The following is a 28,000-nucleotide window of genomic DNA, read 5'->3' as shown; positions in this document are numbered from 1 at the left end:
ACACACACACGAGTTTTAGAACAACTAGCTCTAACATGAGCCACCTCAGCTTTTAACAGTTCATTTTTCCAAGTTACGTTTGCCCCCTTCCGCAGAATGGTCTCGCCCAAGAGCTAGCTTATTCCATTGAGACGGACCCGTTCTATTTCGGAAGAACAGACCTCAATACGGATTCCCTCCCTTTCCCTTACCCAATCCGCGACTCTTACGTATGGGGCGTGGCCTTGAAGGTCCCCGCGGCCACGCCCCTCCTTTATAAACCTTCCCGCGGCGGCCATTTTGTCTCAGTCTTTAGCTCTTGCGGCGCAGCGGAAGGTGACTGGGAAGTATTCGGAGTCTTTCGTTCCCTTTGCTCCTTTTTTCATTCTTTGTTCAGAGCCGGTCTGAAGGGCGGCTCCGTAGATGGCCAGCTTTCCCCCGAGTGTTAACGAGAAGCTCATTGGTGAGAGGCGCCCCCTTCCGCGGAGAAGGGAAAAGGGATTGCTTATTGCTGATTATGTTTATTAATAATGCTAATAATAATAAAAAGATCGAAAAGGTGGCAAAGGAGGGGAGGAAGATGGCTCAGAGGCGTTGGCTATGCCTCGTGCGTCGTGAAAACGCTCGTTGGCAGCCGAATTGCAGGGCTTGCTTTGAAAGATGCTATAGGACTGCTCTTAAGTGCGTTGCATCCAGCGCGATTCCTTACTCGGAGTAGACCCATTGAAATGAATGGGCATGTCAGAATCGGGTCACTTGGTTTCGAGGGATCTGCGACGAGTAAGGCTAACGTTGGCTGCAACCCCAGGTTTACAAGGGATCAAGTAAAACATTAGTAAAGGGACGGGTACGGGAACATGCATAAAACTGGCTTGCGAGCAAATGATTTTCCTTATACAAAATAAAACGAGCACGTCGTTCCTGTTGCCTTTCTGCACAATTCGTTGGAAGTTGCTTATGCCCGCGCGTGTACAGTTTTGCATATGTGGCTTAAGCTTGGAATAGGCCCAATATAGGAGGAAATGAGGGCTGCTGGAAAAAAAACGTGGGGTTGAAGGAGAGCATCTTGGTTGTTGGGGATGTAATCATGGCGGTGTGCTATTAATAGCAGTGTGATTTGGTGTGCTAAATTACGTACACCTTGCTTTTGTTGTGTCTTTTGGGACGGGCATAGCAAGTTATGAATGCCATTAACGAAATTATAGGGGAGACAGTAACAGGGCAGGCTCTCGCAGGCTGCTTTGTTAGTCCTACATAAGAGTAGACTCATTTAAGTTAATGGGCATGACTGACTTGATTTCAATGGGTCTCTTCTGAGTAGAACTGAATTGGAACAGAGCCCAATGAAATCCATAAGCCTCAGCTCCCCCCCCTCGTGGCATGTTCCAGTTTTAATTACTTGTGACCCCCTCCTTCCTACAGCCTTCTAAAAACAGTAGCTTAAGGGTGCTGGGTTTCCCCTCAACCTTTTCACTCCTCTGTAATTTGAGAGTTGTGTGGTGGGTATGGCTGTTGCATATGGAGGCAGCATAGAAGTATTTGACATAGCACTGGAGAAGTAGATTAAAAAGTGGATCCGGTTGGGTGTGGTTGGGGCTGGGCGGTGGTGATAGAGCAGCCTAAAGAACTTTAGGAGAGCAGGGGGGTGACAGGCGAAATAGAAAAACAAGTGCTGCTAAATCTGAGACAAAAGCTGGCTGTGGGCAAGCGACTGGGTTTATAATCAGGAAGGGGGATCCTGTAGTCCCAACCTCTCTTATCTCTAGGGCTGAGGGGAGTTGGGAGCCCCTCACCTTTTGTTGGGCTTCAGGTTCCCCACTTCCTGGTGTGCTGAAATTGAAATACTTTGTCACTTGTAGGGTCTCCAGCTTAGGGCGCCTTTGCGTTTTATCCAGGTGCATGTTTTGTGTGTAGACTGCTCAAAACTTTTGGGAGGCGGGGAATCTGGTTATAGAGATATGAAACAATTCCTTCAATGATTTCAGTTGTGAGAGTACAGAAAGTTGCAAAATGATTTTTTAAATAAAGCATGGAGAGCAGGATTGTAATGTAAATTGCTTGCATGCAATTTCCTTCTGGTTTGACCTAGGAGCTAGGGGAGTATTTCAAAGCCCAAAAGAGGAACAAGGCTGTTCCGTATTGAGATTCTTTTGCAGTTAGTTGTACATCTGCACGGGCTTGCAGTGTGACTCTTTGATTGGAAGTTGTGTGAGTCAGAACTGCTGCGTGCTAGGTGAAATTTTTCTTCTCCCTTCCGTGCTTTTCCCTCCTTTTTGGGGGGCGGGGGTGTCAGCTTGGAACCATCCACCCCTTCACTCATCCCAAATAAGTGAAATAAATGGAGGAGAAATTCTTGCTGGTAAAACAAGACGCCCAAATTATCTTGCTTGCTAATTTGCAATGTACTTAAAATGTGGACTTTTTTTTTACCATGTCTTCTTTTTTCCCCTTTTAAAAGAGACCTACGGGTCACCAAATAAGGGTAGGTTTTCAGCTTTAGGGTTTGCTTGCTTATTGCCTTTTTGGGCATGGCTAGCACTCCTGCCATTATCCATGCTGAGTTTCTCATGCACACAGCCCCCTCCTCCCCCTCTCCATTTACATATGCAAGTGGAGCTCAGTGGGGAATGAGAGTTACCCTGCCTGTAATGTTCATTTACCCTGCACTAAGGGATTACTGACCCTGTATTAACTGAAAACAAGCTCCCTTCTATCTTCGTTCTCATCTGTTTTATGTTCTGTTTGTAATGTGGTATTTGGGTTGAAAGAAGCAAACTTGGATTCTCAAGCTCCTCCTCCCTTGTTACAGTGAAAGAAACTGCTGTGCGTCCACAGGGGGAGTACACATTTAGTGGAGGAAAATAAATAATGTTACTTTTAGTGTCATCTTTTTAAAATGTCTATGGAATAAACCAGTGAAGGCTGTGCATACTTGGGTGATGAAGTAAGGCAGGGGAATAATTCCAGTACAGTTTTTTCCAGTGGTGACTTCCATTTCTGCAAATGCATTATTTTGTAAAATTGGGAAACAAGATGTTAACCGAAAAAGTTATTTCTTATTTTATAGACATTTTATTTATGATTTTCAGTTTTATTTCTTGTAACTAAGAAATAGAGTGTGAGTTTACTTTTCTCCTCACTCCCAATCTCCCCCCCCCTTGTCTTTTTTTAGATATGTAAGCTGGAGGTCAGTCTTTTCATTGACATATGTAACTAACCTGCTTTGGGAACCCTTTTTTTTTGGCAGCAGGAATACTTTAAAGAAGTAAAATGCCAGTCAGATGAAGGCAGTTTCTATTTTTGTAATTAGCTTTTCCCCTCCCCAAGTGGCTGAGTATTTATCAGCCCCTCACTGAAACAAATCTACTTGTAAATGGGATAGCATGAGTGAATGGTAAATCAGATTAGACATCATTCAAGAATGCTAAATAGATACCTAGTCTGTTTTGCGCTCTGGGGGAAAATGACCCCCCCCCCAAAAAAAAAGTCAAGTGCTGTAGGAAGCCTCACTGAACAGTGGGGATTACTTCTGAGCAAAGGTTCATAGGATTGAGCTGCACAGGACCTCAGGCTTAGGGATACAGTGGTGCCTCGCAAGACGAAATTAATTGGTTCCGCAAGTTTTTTCTTCTTGCGAGTTTTTCGTCTTGTGAAGCACGGTTTCCCATAGGAATGCATTGAAAATCAATTAATGCGTTCCTAGGGAAACCGCTTGCCAGGCTGGTGGTGCGGAGAAGGGCTTTTCTCCGCACCGCAAGCCTTCAGGACAGGTACGGGAACAGAGGGGAAGGCGCGCAGCGCTTTCCCTCTGTTCCCGGGGCTTGCGTGGGAGGAGGGTTTTTCCTCCCCACCGCAAACATTCAGAACAGCATTCTGAATGTTGGCGGTGGGAAGGAAAACCCTCCTCCCACCCCAAGTCTTCAGGAAAGCCATCCGATGCCGCGCGGCAGCATCGGAGCTTCGTTCCGATGCCGCGCGGCGGGAGGAGGCGTTCCCCCCCCCCGCCGCCCGGCATCGGAGCTTCGTTCCGATGCCGCGCGGCGGGAGGAGGCGTCCCCCCCCCGCCGCCCGGCATCGGAGCTTCGTTCCGATGCCGCGCGGCGGGAGGAGGCGTCCCCCCCCCGCCGCCCGGCATCGGAGCTTCGTTCCGATGCCGCGCGGCGGGAGGAGGCGTCCCCCCGCCGCCGCCCGGCATCGGAGCTTCGTTCCGATGCCGCGCGGCGGGAGGAGGCGTCCCCCCGCCGCCGCCCGGCATCGGAGCTTCGTTCCGATGCCGCGCTGCGGGAGGAGGCATTCCCCCCCCCCCCGCCGCCCGGCATCGGAGCTTCGTTCCGATGCCGCGCGGCGGGAGGAGGCGTTCCCCCCCCCCGCCGCCCGGCATCGGAGCTTTGTTCCGATGCCGCGCGGCGGGCGGAGGTCCGAGGATAGTGGGGAAGACGCGCTGCGCTTCCCCGCTGTCCCGGAGATTTCCCTATGGGCTGTCGTCTTGCGAGGCAAGCCCATAGAGAAATTCGTTTTGCGAAGCGCCTCCAAAACGGAAAACCCTTTCGTCTAGCGGGTTTTCCGTCTTGCGAGGCGTTCGTCTTGCGGGGTACCACTGTAGTAAGAGAATTCAGTGCTTTTAGACTAAAGTGGGTATAAGTGGAGCCATTCTTTCTTTGGTTTACTGAAAAGGGTCAGGCATAAACCCTCTTGAATCAGAGCTAGGCTTCCTTTAGTAGATACTATTGTGAAGTTTGTGCTTGTGTGTAAACACAGGTTTTGCACATGCTTCTCCATTTGTCATCTGCAGGCATATAAAGACAGGAAGTGCTTCTTAAAAATCTAGGCTACGTGAAGACAGACTTGATATTTTGTGTGTGTGTGTGTGTGTGTGTGTGCGTGTGGAAAATACCAGCAAGAACTCTTACAAAGCAGCACTTCTCAAAGTGTGGGTCCTAATGTGTTCCTGGGGGGCTTGGTATGATTCAAGAGCAGGAATGGAGACCTGTGGCTCTCCAGATGTTGGACTCCAACTCCCACCAGCCCCCACCAGCATGGCCTAGTGGGTTAAGAATTATGGGAGTTGTAGTTCAACAACTTCTAGAGGCCTGCACATTTCCCATCCTTATTCTATAGAGATGCTGCAGTTGTGATTAGTTTAGATTACCTCCACACTCCTAGGATGCTATGATTCCTTCCACTTTTTTCCTTTCACTAAACCAGCAGCACTTCATTCCTGACTTTTAACAAGTCACCTCCCTCTGTTATCCTTAAATTCCATTCAGATGAATGCTGTGTCGATCAATAGTAAAAATCAAAACATATTCACTGTTTACTGATGTGATTATTCAGTAGCAAGGGTTCAAAAAAGTGGAGTTGGAAACATGTTGAATTTCTGGTTCATGCTTACAAATGGTGCGTTCTCTTTTTAGGAAGATCACGGACAGTGGGAGAACTTTTAGCCCCAGCTTCTCCTTTTGACAAAAAGTGTGGGCGTGAAAACTGGACGGTTGCCTTTGCTCCAGATGGCTCCTACTTCGCTTGGTCACAAGGCCATCGCATAGTAAAACTTGTTCCTTGGTCTCAGTGCCTGAATAATTTGTGAGTACAGCCTGTTTTGAAAATAGCTTTGTTTCTGTTTGTTGTGTGTTCTTTACAAAAATCTCTGGAAACAATTGTGTCAAAAGCAGATTTTAAAAGTTAACAGGCAGTCTGCTTTTTACTCAGAAACAAATTGTGTCATTTCAAAATAGTTGGTTTTGCAAGTCTGTGGTCCTCTATAAGGAAAAGAGCCTGCAAGATCACGCCAATTGTCCAATTGTCCATCTAGTCTAGCACACTGTTCTCACAGTGGCCAAACAGCTCCCTCTGTGAAGCCCAAAAGCAGCCGCACCCTCTCCAGTTTCAATGGCAAGCCACAGACATTCGTTATCCAACAGGGAAGGTAGAATTTCAACTGAAATTTCATTCAATTTCATGAACCCAGTTAGCACAGCTGATCATCAAGGATGATGGGTGTTGTAGCGAGAAAACCACAAGTTCATTACCCTGTGCTAAGCCATGGCTTAGTGTGATATGTGTATACATGCCCTCCCTGCTCATGCAACTGGGAGAAAGCTTTTGTTTTCCCTTAGTCGTGATTTGTCATGCCATCGGATATAACAAACAGATTAATTTCCAACCAGACAGCTTCAAATTGTGGTTTCTGAAGCTGGCCAAAAGCGGAAGCTTCTGGATGCGAAATTTCAGCAGTGCAGATGGATAGGCAGAGCGCATGAGCCTAAAGCTTGCTGCAACTCAGCCATGGTTTAGCGTGGCATGTGTAAGCATAGAATGCAAACCAGAGGTGTCGAAACAATTCGTTCAGTCTGCTTTTTAGGAGGAAGGACCCAATCAGTGCTATTTAAGTTGCTTGCAAGTTGGAACGCAACTCCCAGTTGAACTCTGCACGTCTTCAGATTTTGCTGTGCGGTTTCTGTACTCAGAACACACAATACTCAGAACACACATTCTGTACACACAATATTTTATGTGCAAAGTGTGTGTTTTATGGGGAAATGCACTAACAAATGCATATTCCATGCCAGTATACAATTTAAAAGCAGGCTTTTCATGTGTCCTTTCAAAAAATGCACCGAACGCAACGGACCTTTGGTTGCACACCGGTAGGACTGAAGTAGGACTGAATTAGTGCTTAGTCCACCCCCTCGTGCAAGCACAGCCAATGTGTAAACTAGGAGAAAGAAGGGAACTTTCTGAATGGAAGAGTGGTAAATCTGTGACCCTCATCGGCTCCAGCTGGCATGCCAGTGATCAAGAGTGCTGGGAGTTGTAGTCCAGAAACAACTGGACAGCTACAAGTTTCCCACAGCTATGGTGAGATACATCGGGAGCTGATTTATACCATTCAGTATTGTCTGCACTGATTGGCAGTGACTCCAGGTTTTCAGACTGGGAACATTCCCAGCCCTGCCTGGAGATGCCGGGGATTGAACTGGTGATCTTCTCTATTCAAAGTAGATGCACACCCCAAAACAAAAGAGGGAGAGAGAAAAGACCCATAAGTCAAAGCACTAATTCAGTCCTACTTCAGTGTTGCCGGTGTGCAACCGATGGTCCATTGCATTTGGTGCATTTTTTGAAAGGGCACATGAAAAGCCTGCTTTGGGCTTCCTTGTTCTCCATGCAAGGGCCACGCATGTATTCAGAGCAGTCCTTTGCAGATTAACTCTTAAGTTCCATGGGATCTACTCTCAGGCCACTAATGCGCATACCATGCCAGCCTTAGGAAGGGAGGTGTTCATGGTAGAGACTGTACAAACCATACTTCATTTTGATGGTAACTAACAGGGGTGGGGGTTGGATTAGATGACCCTGGGGTCCCTTCCAGCTCTATGATTCTGTGAATCCAGAAGCATTGCTGCCTCTCAGTATTGAGGCAGAGCATGAGAGCATGGCCATCGTGGTTAGTAGCCATCAACAGCCCTCTCCTCTTCCATGAATTTGTCTCATCCTCTTTTAAAGCCACCCATTTGGTGGCCAGCACTGCCTCCTGTCGAAGGGAGTTGCACAGTTTATATGCTGCATAAAAGCTAACGTGGTCCAGTAGACAGAGGTCTGGGTTCATCCCAGCTCCATGTTCTGTGCTCTCTCTGCTTTGGTTCTTGCAGTAGCAGTGACCCAATTCATAAAGTTAATGGGGAAATAGTAAAACCTTTACTGTTGGAATTTGTTAGTTTCCCCCATATATTGAACAAGTTTTCATTAGTAGGTTGGCCTACTCCGCATGGAGAGAATATTATCCATAGCCACACACACACATGATGATTTGGGCTACAACTGGTGTCTGCTCAATGGTCAGGGATGCTGGAAGTTGCAGTCCAAAGTATCTGTAAAGCATTAGGTTGGGAAAGCGTGCTGCATATCGACTTGTTTTATAAACGTTGCCGTTTGTGTGTGTACATTGGCTTGGAGAGTTCTTCCTCCTTTAGAAGACATCTGAAGGCAGCCCTGTTTAGGGAAGCTTTTAATGTTTGATGTATCACAGCATTTTAATATTCTTTTGGAAGCCGCCCAGAGTGGCTGGGGAAACCCAGCCAGATGGGCGGGGTATAAATAATAAATTATTATTATTATTACTTCTAAAAGGTTGGCTTGTTTTTCCCTCCCAGTTCATTGCATGGCGTAAAGACTTTCACCAATTTAAGCCATTCCAAACTTTCGAGGCAGAACAGCAATGGAGACCAGAAAAACAAGCCCAGCGAGCACGTCATAGACTGCGGCGACATCGTCTGGAGTTTGGCCTTTGGATCTTCCGTGCCTGAAAAGCAGAGCCGGTGTGTGAATATAGAATGGCACCGGTTCAAATTCGGCCAAGACCAGCTTCTCCTGGCAACGGGCTTATCCAACGGTCGTATCAAAATATGGGATGTCTATACAGGTAAGGAGCGTCCTGGTAGTAGAAAATAAATTCAGTTTGCTTTCTTTCTAAGAACCAGGGAAGGGTACCTTAAAATGTGATTCTGATGCCTGATAGGGCTCCGGTTTTCCCTGCGGACAATTTCCAAATTCATGGAGGGTGGATCTGTCAACAGCTTTGGGTTGCGGCAGATAAATAGAACTTCCAGGTTTGGAGTCATGGTGGATCTGAGAAGGGGCGGGTTGCTGCTATGATGACATAAAACCTCCCTTTTGATTTCATCAGAAGGATTTCCCCCTCCAAGCCTAATAGCCACACAGGCGGAGAGGGCGCAGGACTGATGGAGTGGCCTGGCATACCTGGCCTACAGGTCTGTGGTTGCCCATCCCCAATGTCTCTGAACTTTCCTTGAATTAGGCCAGGGAAGTATTGGCCCATAGGCCATTCTTGGCCTGCCGGGGGATCCAAATTGACAGCCCACAATGCTGTTCCATCTCATATCATCTGATGAGTGGGAGGATGTGGCAAAATTCTGCCTTGGCTGTGCACACCTGTCCCCAGCAGAGACTGGATGTACAGCCCAACTGAGCAGATGATGAGGGGGGGATAAGTCATGCTCAGTTTGGCAGGATCCCATGAAAAATGGATTGCATCAAAAGTCCAACTAAATGAGAAGAAGAAAACCTTGCTTTCACAACACCTTGCAGGTGCTTTGAAGTCCTGATTTCGGGGTGTCCCCATTCTGCTGTCAAAGTCTTGATAATTATCTGATCCATAGAGCCGAAAAATGACTGGCTTAAGTGTTGAGCTAGACAAATTCTTGGTCTTAACGTTGCACACATTTTGTACCAGTCATTAGTGAGATAATGGGGTTTGTGGTTGCGGTTGCTTTTTTATTAGTTGTTGTCCTCTCTGATCCCTTTTATATGAATTTCTCTGATCACTGGAGACTGTCTTTATAGTGGCAGTTTTCACCCAGTTAGCTTCTGGTCTGGGTGAAAATCTGTACCTTTAGAACGGAAATTGGAATAATGCACTGCATAGGACAGCGTTTAAATGTCAAGCAGACTGCCAAGTTCCTTGAGTTTCAAAGTAAATCTTTGCACTGCTTAGAAGATAAGCTTTCCTGGCATCAAGTCTAAAAGCTTATCCAACAGATAACGCAAGTATATTGGCTTAAATGAAATATGTTTGGGATCAACAAATAACGTATTAAAACATTTAAGTACTGTGTAAGACAGCCTTGCATTTAAGCACTGGCCTGGTAGCCATAGACAACAAGGAATTTGATAGAAGGCCTGTGGGTGGGCGGAGAAGAGATGGATTACACCATCCTTCCTCTGCCAGCAAGCAAGTAAAAACATACTTCCAGGCTGGTAACTGTTATTTACAGGACTGGCACAATATTTGATTTATCAAAGGATATGTATCCTGCCCTTCCGCTCCAAAGTGGATGTGTTTAAACCTGCTTACCTGTATATAATTTGTTTCCCAACAGCCCTAAACATTAATAAATGTAAAATAACACCCTGTTACTTGCAAAGTACACATCTGCTGCAGTACACCCCACACGTTTAAAGCACCCCCTCAAGGTTGGGAACTGTAGTTTTCCCATCAAAGCTATATGCAATTTCTAGTGTCCTTAACAAACTACGGTTCCCATGACTCTTGGGGGGTGGTTTTTTTTTAATGTGTGTTGTGTATGTAGCCATTGTAACACATTAAGGGTTTTGTTTGTTTTTAACAATATTAAGTATTTAAAATGTTAATAGAGTATGAAGAATGCCAACCTTTCCCCCAAGAGTTGCAGTAAGAAAAGAAGCCTTTTGCCCTTTGTTCCTGACTTTCCAGGTTTAATTTTAAAATATTTTATTCCAACAGGAAAACTCCTCCTTAATTTAATGGACCATACAGAAGTTGTCAGAGACTTAACTTTTGCCCCCGATGGCAGCCTGATACTAGTTTCTGCTTCACGAGACAAAACACTAAGAGTATGGGACCTGAAGGATGATGGTATGTTATCAGGAATGTTTTACGTGGCCTAACAAACAAGGGGCATGATTTACTGTCTAGCAATAGAAAGCTATGATGCAATCTTATTTATTTTTTGATGTTTTGAGATTGCTTTCTTTATATACAGCAAGTTCAAATGGTATTTGTAGAGATGTTCCCAGTGTCCCAGATTTGTCTGTCTATAATATCTGCCAGCCTTCCAAAATTGTCCTCGCAGACAAGCATGCGCACACAGATCTAAATTCTTGACTAGAAACTAGGCTTGCGAACCGCACCTTGATCCTTGTTTGCAAACCAGAATTCCAGCTGGGGTTTTAGAGTTTCTCATTTTGGATAGAGCAGGTTTTATTTTTGTTAAGTAGTGTGTGTATATATAGATAGAGCACAGATACTCTCCAGCATTTTGACTTCACTCCCAAAGGACTCCTTCACTCCTCCATTGTCTCTTGAGACAGACAGATGTCAACAGCAGCAGCACAGATAAATCATGGACTCAAGCTGTTTAGGGCTTTGGCAGGTTATCTGAAGGACTGCCTTCATCCAATCCTGCAGCTCAGCTAGGCTGGCATGCATAAGAGACCAAGCCTTCTTGGTGGTGGCTCCCGAAACAGTAGACTTCACTTCAGTGGCCTTGAGTCTTCAGCTCTTGCATTTAGGCAGACCTTGAAGATCTTCCTCTTCATGGCAGCCTTTTCCTGATTCCAAAAGAAGCTTGCATCTCCAAAACTAACCTGTACATGTGTTCTGCTGTGACTCTTTTCCTTCTGTACCTATTGGGGAAGGACCATGGTTAGAGCATCTGCTTTGAGTGCAGAATGTCCAAGGCTCGATCTACAGTTAGGGCTGGGGTGTCCCCTGCCTCAAATGTCGGCGTGTCGATGTGGACAATACTGAGCTTGATGGACCAGTGGCTTCCTTTGTACTTTGCTCTGTGAGGCTGTAGCTCTTGGAAGCACCTCAAATTATTTCAAGTGAAATATGAGTGATACTAAACTGGCTTTATTCCCTTCCCTTCCATTTTCCAGGAAATATGATGAAAGTATTAAGAGGGCACCCAAACTGGGTCTATAGCTGTGCTTTCTCTCCAGATTCTTCCATTCTCTGCTCTGTGGGGGCCAGTAAAGCAGTAAGTATCAAAGTTTCATGTTCTTCAACCTGTCTTTGATTGTGAGCAAAGAATTATCTTGAATCTTAAGAATATAGCCAGCTTGTGCTCTGTGTCATGCTGGATGATGATGATGATGATGATGATGATTTAAGGAATTGCATGACAACAACATTTGTAGTAAATTGGCACCAGGCTTTTGTTCGGTTATCATTTACTGAGCTGAACTTTTTATTGCTTTTAGTCTCAATAAATTTGAGGAATCTTGCAAAGTAGCCATGCATATCTCCATCTGTTCCATGACTTAAAAGAGAGAGAGAGAAGGCATAAACATTTTGCTTAAGAAAGAAATGGTTTTATAGTAATACTTTGTGGCTCTTGACTCCTGATATTCTGCAGTCACACTCATTTGAAAGATTACTTTTCCAAAGCCTGGGCTGCTGATCTTACTTGACAGTAAAATGTCATTCTTGGACAGTTTCCAACAAACTGCCCTTGAGCTCTCAGCGCTTTGGAAAGGATGAGCAGTGAGTTTTGCATCAAACTGCGTTGTGCTGCCGTACTTGCAAAATGCAACACAGGGCAGTCAAAGAACATAGAGTGAGCTGCTTCTTTGTATAAAGCAGGAACAAGGCACCTGTCGCCCCCCCAGGTGTTGTGGGGCTATAGCTCCCATCATCCCCAACCACTGGTCTTCGGGGGGGGGGGGGGATAAGGAATGGCCAATGCTGCTAAGGGCGAGAGCCCAACAACATTTGGGAGGCTGAAGGTTCCCACCCCTGATATAAAAGTCTAGAATAGTGCTAAGTCTATAAAGTTGCAGTCCAAGACATGCTTATTTGAGAGCAAGCCTGCACTGAATTACTTTCGAATAAGCATGCTGGGATTTGAGTTGTGTATCTTCTGTTCAGTTTAATATTAGAAAACTCCAGGTAGGGGTAATAGAAGGGTGGACAACTTGTATCGCCTGAAGCGCGAGGACTGGAGTTTTGTTAGAATCTGGAACCCTTAAATCCCATTTTAGGAGTTAGTTTCTAGTCCTTATGATGGGCAGAAATTCTGAAAGTATAAAATTTACGTTTTTTCAGAAGTTGACTTATTACAACCCAGAGCCACCAGTTGCGAAATCAAATGTCACAGAAAAAATTCACCAGCCGCCAATTGTAATGTTTTGTCACGTGGATTAAAATGCCGGTGCTGCGTCTCTTTATCAACTACCCCACCCCTGAGACGGCCTTCGGGGTCGAACAAGTTGTCCATCCTCCGGGCTAGTGAAAATTGTAGCTTTCAAAGTTAGCAGCTTGAAGGTTAGCAGAGAGATAGTGTCATTTGAAAAAGAAATATAAAGAAAAGCCTATTGTGATTATTATTATTACTATTATTATTATTTTAAAAAGGAAGCCTAGATAAGAAAGACTTATCAGTAAAGCCCTTTAAAATAGAACAGATGTAGATGTATGCATTGATCTTTTTTTTTTAGGCTGTGTGTTTTCCATAAGCTTCTTGCTTTCCCTGTCACAGGTGGTGGCAGCAATATTGGTGTGATTGAGGGTAAGCTGGCACCACTCAGACAAGCGCACATTGGTGTTAGCTGGGCAGAAACAGTGGCATCTCTGGCCACCAGGCTGGAGGCGAACTTTACCATAGGACGAAGTAACCTTGCATTCGACTGCAGGGTGTACTGTACGTACGCAGGTGCTGGTTGATGTCCACTTTCTGCTTCCCCCTCCCCCTTTCTTTTCCTTTTTATTTTATTTTAACGTTGGTAAAGAGATCCTCTGGCTCCTCTTAAAATTTTAACAATAGATATTTCCAATTCCTATGGAATTCTGGAGTCTCTTAATAAAACTGAGCCGGTCCCTCGTCGCTTACTGTGACGGACTAAGTAACGAAGTTTCAGTACAGTACAGCGGTGGCGTCACTAATTAATATATTTATTTACACCCTGCCTTAGTTCCCCACACCCCCGGGACCAGTTTTATGTTTATTATCTCTGCCTGTTCCTAAAGTTCAGGGTGGCTCAACAATTTTGCATACATACATAATGTATTTATTTAAAAAACGAAAAAATATTCTATTCCGTAAAAAGGCTAAACATTATATGCCAACCTGTTTTTGTAGCCACAAACCTTTGCTAGCTTGTTGATTGTATTACACTGAACTTTGTAGTGCAATTTTGAGATCTAAATTTTCCTGCACATGCTTAAACTTACTGACTACAGTATTAAGTATACAACTGCATGTGAAGTGTGCTAAGCCGTGCCCGTTTGTGTAAACTGCTAATTACTGAGACCTTTTAAAATTATTATTTAATAAAAAAAATCTTGGCAAATAGCAGTGCTTGATTTTTATTTTTGTTCTTTTTCTTTAAAAAAATTAAGCTTAAAATGTGTAATATAATAAACTTGGTTTAATTTCTGGGGTTTTTTGCCAAAGTCATGTCATTTGGCTGTGACAATTCCTTTTTTGCTTGCAGTATCTGTTTCTCTTCCTAGGCTGACGTTGGCGATCCAAGCCTATTGTAAACAAGTGATCTTAAACTCACAGGGGATTCCACGGGAGTAACCATATGTTAACCTTACTTTTTTTTCTGTCTGTATATTTCTTAAAATTTTGTTAGTTAATTGGAAAGGCGGGCGGGGCGGATGTTAGCACTTAACCCAGCTACTGTATACATATCTATATATTCTTTTACTTAAAACAGTTAAAGTAATAACATGGGATTCAGTAAAACCACCACTGTTGATGTAAACGTTTTAATTTTTTGGCTTATTTTTTATAAATAACACTTAATATGCATGTTTGCTTTAATTTAAATAATTCTGAGTATGGCACTGAGCATTTTCCGTAATTGTAGTAATTCTTAATGCTTGGCTTTAGTTGTAATCCTCAGTAAAACTAGCAGAAAACGTAGTTTTGCAGGGAGCGGGGTGGTGGGAAGAAGTTGATGAAATGTCCCCTCTGTGCCTGGGCATCGCTGTAACATGAGCTTGTTTTGATTGCAGGTGCTGCTTTGGGATATGGATAAGTACACTCTCATCCGAAAACTGGAAGGGCACCACAACGATGTTGTAGCCTGCGAGTTTTCTCCTGACGGAGCTTTACTGGCTACAGCATCTCATGACACCCGCGTTTGTGTCTGGGACCCACACACTGGAGCCATTCTGATGGAGTTTGGGTGAGTGAGTTGGGTGGAGTGGTCACAGTAATAATCTTAAAAACTTGCCCACCTTTGGCATTCTTCATTTTACAAGGGCAGCCTCTGCTTAGATTTGTACCAGGTTAAGAAGAATCGGACAAAGCCAGGTGCCAGTGTTGTTCATCGGACAGCGCTTGGCTGGGAGGGAGCACTGGGTTCAGGTTCCACCACAGCCAGGAATGCTTTCAGTGGCTTACTTTAGAGAAGCGGCTGCAGTTTTCCAGGTGTGAAATAGGGATTGTTGTTATTGTCGTTTAGTCGTGTCCAACTCTTCGTGACCCCATGGACCAGAGCACGCCAGGCACTCCTGTCTTCCACTGCCTCCCACAGTTTAGTCAAACTCATGCTGGTAGCTTCAAGAACACTGTCCATCCATCTCGTCCTCTGTCGTCCCCTTCTCCTAGTGCTCTCCATCTTTCCCAACATCAGGGTCTTTTCCAGGGAGTCTTCTCTTCTCATGAGGTGGCCAAAGTATTGGAGCCTCAGCTTCAGGATCTGTCCTTCCAGTGAGCACTCAGGGCTGATTTCCTTAAGAATGGATAGGTTTGATCTTTTTGCAGTCCATGGGACTCTCCAGAGTCTCCTCCAGCACCAGAATTCAAAAGCATCCATTCTTCGGCAATCAGCTTTCTTTATGGTCCAGCTCTCATTTCCATACATCACTACTGGGAAAACCATAGCTTTAACTATACGGACCTTTGTCGGCAAGGTGATGTCTCTGCTTTTTAAGATGCTGTCTAGGTTTGTCATTGCTGAAATAGGGATTAGTGAATTGCAAAATAGAAACTTGGGGACCCCAGTTCACTAGTAGAGAACATGCTCTGCTGGCACACATTAAGAATGGAGTGTCAGACGGGGTACAAGGCTTGAAAGACTCTTCCCATCGGCCCCAGAGACCACGGCTAATCACTGAAGAAGCACCAACTGGTGCCTACCAGATGCTTCAACTCCCATTGGCCCCAGCCAGCATGACCAACAAGTCGGGGACGATGGGAGTCGGAAGTTCAGCAACATCTAGAGGGCGCCAGGTTGGGTAAAGCTGGTAACTGTTTTTATTTATTTCATAAAAGTTGCACACTGCTTGATTGGTTTTTGTGTGTGTGTTTTAACTCCTCAAAGCAGTTGACATACCTTCATGCCCGTACGTGTGTGTGTGTATATGCATGCAAGCCATGGTTTTCTTGGCTTAACTATGGATTGTTTGTATATTCAAACCCACCCCAGTCAGCTAGCTTATGGTCAGTTTGTGGCCAACAGAGCAGAATGTGGAACTGACTTGCATCTAATGTTAGTCTTTCTTGGGAGCAGAAACATTGAAATTAAAGGACATGAGTAACTTAGATCTGTTAACTTTAAACTTGCATCCATTAATGTACGAAGGCTGTGTGTGCTCACCTTCCATTCCAAATGCATGGCTTCCCTCAAAGAATCCTGGGAGCTGTAGTTTATCCCCTCACAGAGTTAGAATTCCCAGCACCCATAGCCAACTACAATTCCCAGGATTCTTTGTCCCTTAAATACATGGAGCGTACACAGCCTTAGTCCTGGCAAGCCTTGTTGAGTGGCTTTTGGTTAATGATTAAACGCAGAGCAAATGTCCCGTGAACCAAAGTTCTTAATTTCATCCTCAGGCATCTGTTTCCCGCACCGACTCCAATATTTGCTGGGGGAGCAAATGACCGCTGGGTCAGATCTGTATCTTTTAGCCACGACGGACTGCATATTGCGAGTCTTGCCGATGATAAGTAAGTATGACAAAGCACGGCTTGGTTCTGCTGGTTCTTGCTGGCTGGGAAATGAACTTTCGTGCAGTGTCTTTGAGGGCGAGGGAAGCTTTCCCCCTCACAGATGACCGGCGCTTGAATTAGGCGGATAAGGGGAAATCGGTCAGAATAATTTACCTACGCAACCCGAGGGTCTTCAAAGCGCCCCACAAGCACACAATTTTAAAATGCAGTTGAATGCAATAATCAGATGAGCTGCAGAATGAAACAGCACAGTCAGCAGAAGAGAAGACGAAACTTTAAACCCCAATTAGAATTATTAGGTGGTGTTGCCTTGCAGGTGATTATGGAATCCTCAACTGACTTGGCCCAGTGATCTGGGTAATGGAAGTAGCAGCTCAGAATACCTGGAGGTCACAAATTGGGAAGAGTGGTGTCTGTAATAACTCGTGGGCAGATAAATAAGAACCATTGAACCTCAGATTGTCTGCTCAGCCACATAAAGCCCGCAGCAAGAAAGAAACTGGGGCAGAAGCTAGAGTCACAACTTCACCGGAAGTTAATTGAGCAGAGTTTCTCAGTCGTCTGGCAAGTTAGAACAGGCTCCTATGTAAATGGTCATTATGCAACAGGAGACAATCTGACAGCTGGGCATGTGAGGATGAATGCTGGGGCTGTATTGTGGTATATACCATTTCAGACTGCATTTAGGGGATCCCTACATTGCTTTCCCTTATATGACATTAACCATGGGCTTGCTCACTTTCAGTCGATTCAGTCACTCAGGACACACAGTTCTTCCTCGCCTGATCTATGCAGATCCAGGGGTGGGTGTCATCATCCCCACCCCACCTCTTTACACATAATCGGTGAGGATCGAGGAGGAGGAAAATCTTACCTCCCCCATCCCTTTTCTTCACTGCTGCCAAAATTGGTGGGTTGGGTGGGTAAAGGTAAAGGGACCCCTGACCATTGGGTCCAGTCATGGCCAACTCTGGGGTTGCAGCGCTCATCTCGCTTTAGTGGCCGAGGGAGCCGGCGTACAGCTTCCGGGTCCTGTGGCCAGCATGACTAAGCCGCTTCAGGTGAACCAGAGCAGCGCACAGAAACGCTGTTTACCTTCCTGCCAGAGTGGTACCTATTTATCTACTTGCACTTTGATGTGCTTTTGAACTGCTAGGTGGGCAGGAGCTGGGGCAGAGCAACGGGAGCTCACCCCATCGCAGTGATTCGAACCACCGACCTTCTGATCGGCAAGTCCTAGGCTCTGTGGTTTAACCCACAGCGCCACTCGCGTCCCTTGGGTGGATACAGGGGTGCTTATCCATCCCCTAGGCCAGGGATTAACTATTCTTCCTTAGAAATGGATTGGAGACATCCTAAACCTTGTTGCTTTCCTAAGGCCCTGCCAGTGAGATCATGCTTGGGTTGAGTCCAAACACACCCAACGCAGGAGGCCTGGCTGGATCTCCTAAGTGCATTTTCTCCCCCTTTAAACTACAGGCAGCTTCAACTTCAATTCCAGCCGCTGTGCTGAGCCCGGGGTGTCTAACCTCTTCCCCGTTGCTATTTCTAGGTTTAGGTCTCCAAGCTGCAGCACACAAACTCCTTCCTCCCCAGTATTGGCATAATATTTTCCTGATCTGCTTACAGCAGTTTGGCAGGAGGTCAAGAAAACCGGAGGAGGACTGGCAGCGGGGAGAGGAAATGCCCATATTCCCAGACTGATCAAAATCCCGTCGTTTTAAAGATTAAAAGGGTGGGGGGAAGTGATCCAGTTTTGTATTGCCTGAATCACATATGATTGAGGGGCCTGTACAGTTCCCAGCTAACTGCTTGGGCTGTCAGCCAACTGTGCTGCATCAACTCTTTGCAAACCACCAGGACCTTCAGTTTTCAGTCCAGAATGCCCTGGTTTATTTTGGACCAATGGCTAGAATGTGCATGTCCCCTTAGGCCTTGCATCAGTCCCTGTTCCTCTTGCTGGCGCTGCAGTGAGACGGCTTTGTGAATTTGCTCATCTTCATCATCCCTCCCTTCCTCCCTAGATGTCTTCAGCAGCCAACGGAGATGCATCAGCTTCCAGCTGTTGCTCAAATTAAGCATAAAGTTTAGCAGTGATGATAAAATAGAGGCTGTCAACTTAACCTGTTTGCTCTCTCTTCAGGATGGTGCGGTTCTGGAGAATTGATGAAGACCACCCCGTCCAGGTTGCACCTCTGAACAATGGGCTTTGCTGTGCCTTTTCTACAGATGGCAGTGTTCTAGCTGCTGGGTAAGCAAACCTAATAATAATAATAATAATAATAATAATAATAATAATAATAATTAATAAATAATAACCACAACACATGCATACTCCACTGGCAAGGCAGTTTCTTAAAAGCCAAGTGGATATTTTAAGAGAAAACCTCTGGTTTTTTTTTATATATATATAACATATATATATATATAACATATATATATGCAGGTTTTGGTGTCTTCGGGTGTCTTCCCGTGTAAGAGTTTGGGTGTCTAGGCGACGTTTCGACGAGGTCTCACTCGTCATCTTCAGGCTGGTGCTTTCGGCTTCTTGTTACTAGAACAGAGCAGGATCTCAGAACGTTGGAGGCTATACACCACACCCCCTCAACAGTATTTATAGGAACTCAAACACTGAGATCCTGCTCTGTTCTAGTAACAAGAAGCCGAAAGCACCAGCCTGAAGATGACGAGTGAGACCTCGTCGAAACGTCGCCTAGACACCCAAACTCTTACACGGGAAGACACCCGAAGACACCAAAACCTGCATTCCTGTACCCGTGAAAATCTACGAAAGCAACATATATATATATATATATAACATATATATATATATAACATATATATAACATATATATATATATATATATATATATATATATATATATATATATATATATATATATATATATATATATATATATATATATATATAAAAATAAAATATATATATTTTCGGTCATATATATATGCGCACTGGGGCCTGATTCTCTAGTTGCTGCTTGGAAGTAACTACTTCAAGCAGTCGCCATCAATGCTGCTTGATAGATAATCCTTGACTAAAGAAGTGTGTGAGCCTTTGATGGCAGTAAATGGTTTGGATCTGGAAAGTTTCCTTCTGACAGAAGGGCTTTTTTGTTGTTGAAGGAAGAGAACCTTTTGACCCCACCTGATTTGTCTACAGCCATTGTCAACCTGGCACACCCTCCAGATGTTGGACAGGGGCCAGCAAACTTTTTCAGCAGGGGGCCCATCCACTGTCCCTCAGACCTTGTGGGGGGCCAGACCTTATTTGGGGGGCGGCGGAAATGAACGAATTCCTATGCCCCCCAAATAACCCAGAGATGCATTTTAAAATGAAAGCACACATTCTATTCATGTAAAAACACGCTGATTCCTGGAACGTCCGCGGGCCGGATTCAGAAGGCAATTGGACCAGATCCGGCCCCCGGGCCTTAGTTTGCCTACGCATGTTGTTGGACATGGGGCTGGTGGGAGTTGTAGTCCAGCATCATCCGGAGGGGGTGCAGCTGGTTGCCAAGGCTGGTTCTAGAGCAGTGTTTCTCAAACTTCAGCTGTTTTTGAACTGCAATTTCTCTCATCTCTAACTACTTGTCCTGCTAGCCAGGGATGATGAAGATTGAATCACATGGGGCGTTGGGGGAGCTTAACCGACTTCCATGTTTTATTTTGCTTTTGCCTGCAGGACGCAAGACGGAAGTGTGTACTTCTGGGCCACTCCCAGGCGTGTTGCCAGCCTCCAGCACTTCTGCCGCATGGCCATCCGGCGAGTGATGCCCACCAGCCAGGTGCAGAATCTGCCTGTCCCTCCCGCAATCGTGGCTTTCCTTTCCTACCGGATTTAGAAAGTAAATTGGAAAAGGGGAGGAGAGCAGTCTGGCAGGCACCTGGGCGAAAGAGAACCTCAAGCTTTTTGTAAGCCCTTTTGAGCTGAACGCTTTACATGTTTCGGTCATTACTTTTCCTTAAGAATAAAGAAGGGGAGTTTCCTTAAAGACGGTATTTATAGAAAAGATCAGTAGAGGTGTTTCTGAAAGCGTCAGACTTTTCTAAAGAAATTCTAACTGTGAAAATCTGTAAATAATTAGACGTTAGCTGCTATGTATTACCTGTGTATATCATTTGTGATTGCTTTTTTAATGTAGAATATAGCATGTATATAAGCATGTGTGTTTGTGTGTGTATGATACATATATACGCGTGCACACAAAGACACACAGATATATATAGATTCTGGAGCCACAAGCTGTATTGGTGCTGTGTATAGAGTGGCGTTTGTGGCTCAGGGATAGGAAAACAAAATTTAGTGGCTTCTGTATGTTGTGCATTTTTGGCAGGGGGCTCTCAAAATGGAGCCCTGGGTTGCGTACATCTTGTGTAGCAGAAGGAGTGAATTTCCTTGAGGCCCACAGCACGGAGAGGAAGAAAGCTTGATTTACCAGACACATGTCATCTTCAGGGAGGCCTTAATTTTGCCACAAATTGAATGGTGAGTGTCCAGGATCGCTTGGGGGTCCTTAAACCTTTGAAATCCAGCTACTGTATTAAATCCTGGCAACTTCTCTATCAGATGTGACTTCTTCACAGGCTCAGGGTTCCCACCCTCCACCCCCCCCCCAACACTTCAGTCAACCTTTGTCATTTAAAGGGGGTGATAACTGGGTGAACTACCAAAGACATGAAACCATTCTTGTTTTCATATGCTTTTGCCTTCTGTTCATCTGGACTTGCAGATACAAAGAATGTATGCATTGCATAAAATGCCTGATTATATATATTCTTTTTTTGTATTAAAAAGTTGTTACAAAAAAAACACCCTACAGAGCTTTGAAAAGCTGGTTTGTTTGTTTGTTTCGTGTGAGCTGCATCTTGAGTCTGAAAATGAGAATGACAGAGAAGAAAGCAAAGGAATATGTTTGCTGACTTGCTTTTCCATCTAAAAGCCTTTGCTGAACCAACAACTCCCAACTGGCCATTGAAATGTTAGGAGGGCTGTTGCCTAACATTTCTGGCTCCCAACAGTGAAGAGAGACAGTAGCTGTCATAATAATAATAATAATTTATTATTTGTACCCCGCCCATCTGGCTGGGTTTCCTCAGCAACTCTGGGCAGCTTCCACAAAGACCAAAATTACACTAAGATGTCACACATTAAAAACTTCCCTGAACATGGCTGCCTTAAGAGGTCTTCTGAATGTCAGGTAGTTGTTTATCTCTTTGACATCTGGTGGGAGGGCATGTCGATTTGCAAGCCCCCTCCACAGGGGCTGGCCCCTCTCACTGTCGGAGCTTGCATACTGGTAACCTCCTCTGGCTGACATCCAGACAGACCAGGGAGATTTTGATAGGCGACATTTTCCAAGCGTGGGTTAAATGCACAACCCCTCCCTCCTGCTTCCGCAGGGGAAAGAAAATAAGTCAGAAATCTATTTACATGATGTTTATTTCTGACATTACAGCACTAGAGAAAAACACGTCCTTTCAGTTCAGTTCTTCTAGCACGTCTGACAAACTTCCTGAACATGCGCAGTCGGAAGGTTTCAAGTTACACTCTTCACAAAGACTTATCCAGCCTGTGAAAGTCCTGGGAAATTCTTCTTTCCCACAGATAGGCACATCATGTGATATCAACAATCTGGGTGTCTGCAGCTGTGATGTTTCCATATACTGACAGGGCATTCCACAGGGCGGGTGCCACTACCGAGAAGGCACTCTGCCTGGTTCCCTGTAGCTTGGCTTCTCGCAATGAGGAAACCGCCAGAAGGCCCTCAGCGCTGGACCTCGGCGTCCGGGCAGAATGATGGGGGTGGAGACGCTCCTTCAGGTATACTGGGCCGAGGCCGTCTAGGGCTTTAAAGGTCAGCACCAACACTTTGAATTCTGCTCGGAAATGTAATGGGAGCCAATGTAGGTCTTTCAAGACCGGTGTTAATGTGGTCTCGGCGGCCGCCCCCAGTCAACAGTCTATCTGCCACATTCTGGGTTGTAGTTTCCGGGTCACCTTCAAAGGTAGCCCCACGTAGAGCGCATTGCAGTAGTCCAAGCGGGAGATAACTAGAGCATGCACCACTCTGGCGACACGGTCTGCGTCATGGCTAGTAGACATGAATTACTTTCTTTTGTCTTATGAATCTTTCTAACGCTCTGGTTCACTGGATCTCCCCAAATTCTAGAGGTATGAGCAAGGAAGAAAAGCATCTCACTATATCCCCATTTCACCAACCCATAATCCTATCTTGGTTTACTCTCCTTTCTAAATGTTTAGCTCCAACTCTCTCTTATCATTTTGGGCACCTTTTCCGGTTCTGCACTGCCATTTTAGGTGAAGCAATGGAATAGTTCTGTATAATAGATTGGTGGTGAGCTGGGAGGGTGCCGCGATTTCTAGGAAGGCCTTCGAGCCCAGCTCTTGGGATTGTCTCTGCAATCTGCCCCTTACTTCCCTTTATTCTCGTGGAAGAGGAGATGAAGCAGCTGCATCCGGTTAACAGGAACTGGTTGCAAAATGGGAACTTCAGAGCTGTGAAGCACGAATCACGCTGAAGGGAGAAGCGTGGCAGCCCGAGTGCCAGGGTGAAAACAGTCCTTTGCCTGGGGGTGGGGGGAAGGAAGTAGAGGTAGATTTCAATCCCTTTGCATCCCTGCCAGCTATTAAGAGACCCAACTGCTTTGAGTTTCTGGAGAACAGTGGCTGGAAGCAGTACAAGCAGTCAAAATAATGACTATGAACACAGCAAAACTCCCTCCAAAATGCATGGGGCGCAGTGCCCATTATGAAGCAGCTGGTAAGTTTAATGAAGCAATTAATTTGGGAGCTAGATACTGGATTCAGAGGCAATGGCTGGGTGGGGGGCACTAGACCACAGCCAGTTTTGCATTTGTGCTAGGAGAGTGACAAGGTGACGAGGCTTTTGAGGTTTGCCGGTGCCCAAATGTCTTGGGCAACTAGCTTTGCTGTCAGTAGGAAGTGAGCAGGACCCTAAGATGGCGTAAGACAAGAAGGGCTGCAGCATGTTGGCAAGTAGCGCACTGCAAGAGCATGTGCACTAGGGCATGATGGGAGTTGTAGTCCAGAACATCATGAGGGCACCAGGTTGCTGAAGGCTGAAATGCAATAGAAAGTTAGCCTGCTGGGAAGAACTGGGTTGCCCCCCACCCTCCATTTCACTTCCCAAGGGTAGAGCTATGGAATAGACTCCTGGGGGGAAAGGCCTAGACCAGCCTTTCTCAAGCTTGGGTCCCCAGATGTGGTTGGACTACAACTCCCATCATCCCTCAGCTCTGGCCTTGCTAGCTAGGGGTGATGGGAGTTGCAGTTCAACAAAATCTGGGTACCCAAGGTTGAGAAAGACCAGCGCTTTTTAGAAAAGAGGTACCTGTACTACGTACCCTTGAGTGCCCCCAGAAAAAAGCACTGATGATTATTATTATTTATTATTGGAGCAACAATTGCAACCCACTGTGCCAGTACAATAGACTGAAGAAACTGAGTTAACTAGCTCAAAGAATTCAGGCTCTCCTTGGAGATGTTTGGTTTTTATCTTGCTTTGCTCAGAGGACTGGACTGAAGCGGCTGGTGTGTTCGGATCGGAGTGGAAATTGCCTGTGTGTGTTTCTGCATGGAGTGGCTCTGCATTGCTAAGTCTGCAAAATATATTCCAGGCTTTTTGTTTGTTTGCTCTCTGCAGTGCTGAGTGGTCCTGGGAGTGCCTTTGAGCTTAGCCAAACCCATGTTCCAAATGTGGGGTTGTTTTTACCATCTGCAAAGTGTGCAGAAACATGCAATAAAAAAGAATAAAATGAAAAATCAGGAGGGAGAAAATAAAATCTGATTCAGCTCTGAAAGGAATGACAAGGAGTTAGCAAAGGAGCATCTGGGGACATTGTGTTTAATGTCCCCTCCTTTCCTGGTCTTTCTGCTCTCTTTGATTGACAAGCAGGTACTCTCTGGCAAGGGTTTTTCATAGTTAAAAAGCCAGATTTGATTTATTTGCACCCCCCGCCCAGCAAAGCTTAGCTCTGGAACATGTGGCACAATGATAATAAGTGAGACTGTCACTGGCCATGTACAGAGCTCAAGTGATCACCACAGACAGAGCTCTTAGACATCCAAAGTAATGGGATTGTCACTTTAGAAATTAAGCACAGGATAGGAACCGCTTGGCACAAAGAATCCTGGGAATTGTAGTTTACACCTTACAAAGGGTTCCCCCGATGTTAGTCCTACTCAGATCACACCCATAGTGAACAATGGGCAGGATTAACTTGGGTGCATTAGTTTCAGTGCATCGGCTCTGAATAAAACCAAATAAAACCCAGAGCTACAGTCCCCGGCGCCCTTAAACTACAGTTCCCAGTATTCTTTGGGTGGATGGAGGGAATGCACTTTAAATGTATGGTGTATACACAGCCTAAAGCAACCTGACCTGGGATGACTCCTTGAGGAGTGATGTCATCATCATCAGGGCTGCCTAAACTTGGGGAAAGGGGCAGGATGTTAACTGTATGTAGCAAAGCAACCCAGATTCTGTACCCAGAGAGAAGCAGATCAAACCCACAATATATGAGTTTGCTTATCATGAGAGTCAAGGAGGTAGCTGGAATGAACAGTAGGCATGGAGAGGAGCCAAAAATTGCTGTGCCCTCGAGCTCATAATCTAAGAGACATGACACAAAAGGAAAACATGCTGGGAGAGAGGAGGAAAAAAGCAAGCTCGCACACACCAAATTTTAATTTCGGAGAAGCTGTAGTGAATAGCAAAAATGGGAAAATGGTTGCTAGCTTACTATGCCAGGCCCCAGCCTGCACTCATGAATCCTGGTTAAATCCCTGCAGACCCCATCAGCAGATAGTTTTGACAGTGGGTTTAGTTAGGCAGTCTTCCTATACCTCCCAGACTGGCGGGCTCATTTACATTTACCTTTAGATAAGTAATCAGGACCTCACTGAGAGGCCATGGAAATGTTATCAGCAAGGCTGGCCTTGTCTAACCACTGGAATGTAAGTGGTGATAACGGAGGCCATTTTGAAATGCTGGTGTGAAGTTTGAAATCTGGGAACAACTGAGGAAGTTTGGAGGCATTTTTTTTAAGAGGGCAGATATCCCCCTCCCCTCACAACAGGCGTCCATCAATGCATCCCTGAAAGCCTTAGCCTGCATTAGTTTCTCATGAGCAGAATGCCATATTTGCATTGTTAACAGATTCCTACTTCTCCCCCTGCCACATCAACATTTTGAGGCGATGAACAGCATTTATTATGGTTTAAAAGGTCACCTCAAAAGCTGCTGGTGTGCAGAAAAGAAAGAGGGAATGAGGGGCAGGAATATGCTCTGGAAATGAGCAATAGCTTTGGGAGACCAGCACATCCCTGATGATCGAGTCTGCTAACAAGGGGCCTGTTTGCAACTGTCTGCAGCACCTGCTGCTCTCTGGGTAGCCACTTGCTTGGGCCCTGCTGGCTGTGGAGCCCTGGACTTTGGTCTTGAGGTCCAACTGCTTCATTTTATCACATTTGACCTGCGGTGGCTGGCACCCATTGGGAAGGGTGTGGCAGAAGTCAATAAGACCACACAGGAGGCAGAGCCCATGACAAGAGGAGCCAACTAACCCCTGGGACAGCTCAGGAGGTAGAGCACGAGACTCTTGATCTCAGGGTCATGGGTTCGATTCCCGCATTGCAGGGGGTTGGATTAGATGACCCTCGGGTCCCTTCCAACTCTATCATCCTATGATTCTATGAACTCTGGTTTGCCCCCCATCTTCCTCCTCCCTGCTGAGGTCTGTGAGGAGAGTGCCAAGACTTGGGAAAAGAAGGAAACTGACCCAGGTAGGGCTACCCTCTGGTCTAGATGAAGGCAAGCAAGGCAGCTGTCAGAGGATAGGCCGAGTTTGGTGGGTTATGGTGTCCCAGCCACCCTATCAAAACATGTAGGGGCATGAGAATAGCCTCTGTGAGTTTGTTGAATGCTCTTTTAAAGCCACCCAAATCGGCTGCCGTCGCTGTGTCTTGTGGCAGCTAATTCCACAGTTTTAATAATGTGCCAAAGAAGGCGAGGCCAGTGGCCCATCTATAGTCCAGCGTCCGGGTCTCACAATGGCCAACAAAGTGCTTGTGAGAAACCTGCAAGCAGGATCCAAGCATGAGATCACTCTCCTGCCCTGTGGTTCGCAGCGACCGGTATTCAGTGTTGCTGCCTCCAACTGTGGAGCAGAGAAAGGGGCTGTGTCCCAATACGAGAGGATTTGGGACACTTCTGGGGGAGATCGAAATAAACCAACAAAAATAAAACCCAGGATGTTTTTGTCAATTTGTGGTTAGCTCGTTAGTGGGACCGAGGGAAGCGAAAGCAGGAACACAACACAACCCATCTATGTGCAAATTATCCTCCCTCCCGCTGTGGGTTTGCTGTTGCTAAATTCACCACTGGAAGTTACTCAATCCAAACCACAACTGTGTGCTGTTCAGCTATTGGTTGGGTAGAGCCTTCCCCTCTCAATAAAACGTAAACCTATGCTGACAAATTATTACTTGAAACTACTTGGCAAAGAAAGTATAATCATAAGGCCCAGGCATCCCATAACGATAAGCCAGGTGTGGGGGAACCATTTGGCCTTCCAGATGTTGCAGAACTACAGTTCTCTTCAACCACAGCAAGCATGGCCAATGGGAGTTGTAGTTCAGCAACATCGGGTTTCCCATACCTGTGCTAAGTAAAAAAAAATGGCTTAGTGCAAGTGAGCAAACCATGCAACTGCTTTCCTCAGCCCTGCTGCTGCTGTGCTACCTAGAACCAAATTAAGATTTGGCTTAGTATTATGACCAGGACAGGTGTTGCTGGACTCCAACTCCCATTGGCCCCAGCCGGAGACCCTCTCACCAGCAAGTCCTTCAAGACCTGTTCCCCGCTTTGCTGGTCTGTTCCCAGCAGGCTGGCAAAGGAGGGGGCCTGATTCCAGCTACCGAAACTATTATTGCTGCTGCTCAAGTTGCCAGAACCCCATCTGCACTGCCCCTTTAACCAGCTGTGTCTTCCATCTAAATAATCCTGGGACCTGAAGTTTGTTAAGGGCTCTGAGAGTTGTTAGGAGACCCTTCTTTCATCCAAGGAACTCAATGTGGTTCTCTCCAATCTCACAAAAGCCCTGTGAGGAAGATTCAACTGAGAGGCTGTGACTGCCCCAAGCTACCTGCGAGTTTCATAGCCCAGCAGAGATTTGAACCCAGTGGTCTCCCAGGTCCTAGTCTAACACTCTAGCCCAGCCTTTCTCAATTCTGGATTGCCCAACGTTGTTGGACTACAACTCCCATCATCCCTAGTGAAAAGTCCCAATAGCCAGGGATGATGGGATTTGTAGTCCAGCCAAATCTTGGGGACCCATGGTTGAGAAAAGCTGCTCTAACCACTACACCACACTGGCTCTGTCCTTAGTATGTAATACTAATTGGTGTAATAATGTATTTAGAAATACTGTGACAGCAGAAAATCGCCACAAGATCATTGTGCCTGAGTGTGTCCAGACATAGATATGCATGC

The 28,000-nt window shown here is 45.7% G+C and overlaps 2 protein-coding genes across 3 annotated transcripts in view; both read left to right on the top strand.

The window, feature by feature from the left end:
* The window catches only part of EVI2A (ecotropic viral integration site 2A), a 242,082-nt gene that overhangs the window by 132,280 nt on the left and 81,802 nt on the right, over positions 1-28,000 (top strand). The window lies entirely within an intron of this gene.
* WSB1 (WD repeat and SOCS box containing 1) lies at positions 280-21,276 on the top strand. The gene is made up of 9 exons (XM_081173111.1): positions 280-442; positions 5,394-5,562; positions 8,133-8,401; positions 10,262-10,393; positions 11,419-11,519; positions 14,504-14,676; positions 16,329-16,442; positions 18,589-18,696; positions 20,149-21,276. Exons 1-9 carry the CDS (start codon positions 403-405, stop codon positions 20,306-20,308), a joined length of 1,266 nt encoding a protein of 421 aa, XP_081029237.1. The 5' UTR covers positions 280-402; the 3' UTR covers positions 20,309-21,276.

Source organism: Podarcis bocagei, assembly GCF_964188305.1.
Source record: "Podarcis bocagei genome assembly, chromosome: 15".
In the NCBI taxonomy this organism is placed as follows: Eukaryota; Metazoa; Chordata; class Lepidosauria; order Squamata; family Lacertidae; genus Podarcis; species Podarcis bocagei.
This window is presented reverse-complemented; position numbering and strand designations above follow the sequence as displayed.

What these genes read in the sequence shown, in the direction of transcription:
- WSB1 (XM_081173111.1), top strand. Translation starts at nt 403, where the DNA reads ATGGCCAGCTTTCCCCCGAGTGTTAACGAGAAGCTCATTG. An exon ending in TGTTAACGAGAAGCTCATTG is followed by an intron (nt 443 to 5,393) that starts GTGAGAGGCGCC and finishes TTCTCTTTTTAG; the next exon opens with GAAGATCACGGACAGTGGGA. An exon ending in TCTCAGTGCCTGAATAATTT is followed by an intron (nt 5,563 to 8,132) that starts GTGAGTACAGCC and finishes TTTCCCTCCCAG; the next exon opens with TTCATTGCATGGCGTAAAGA.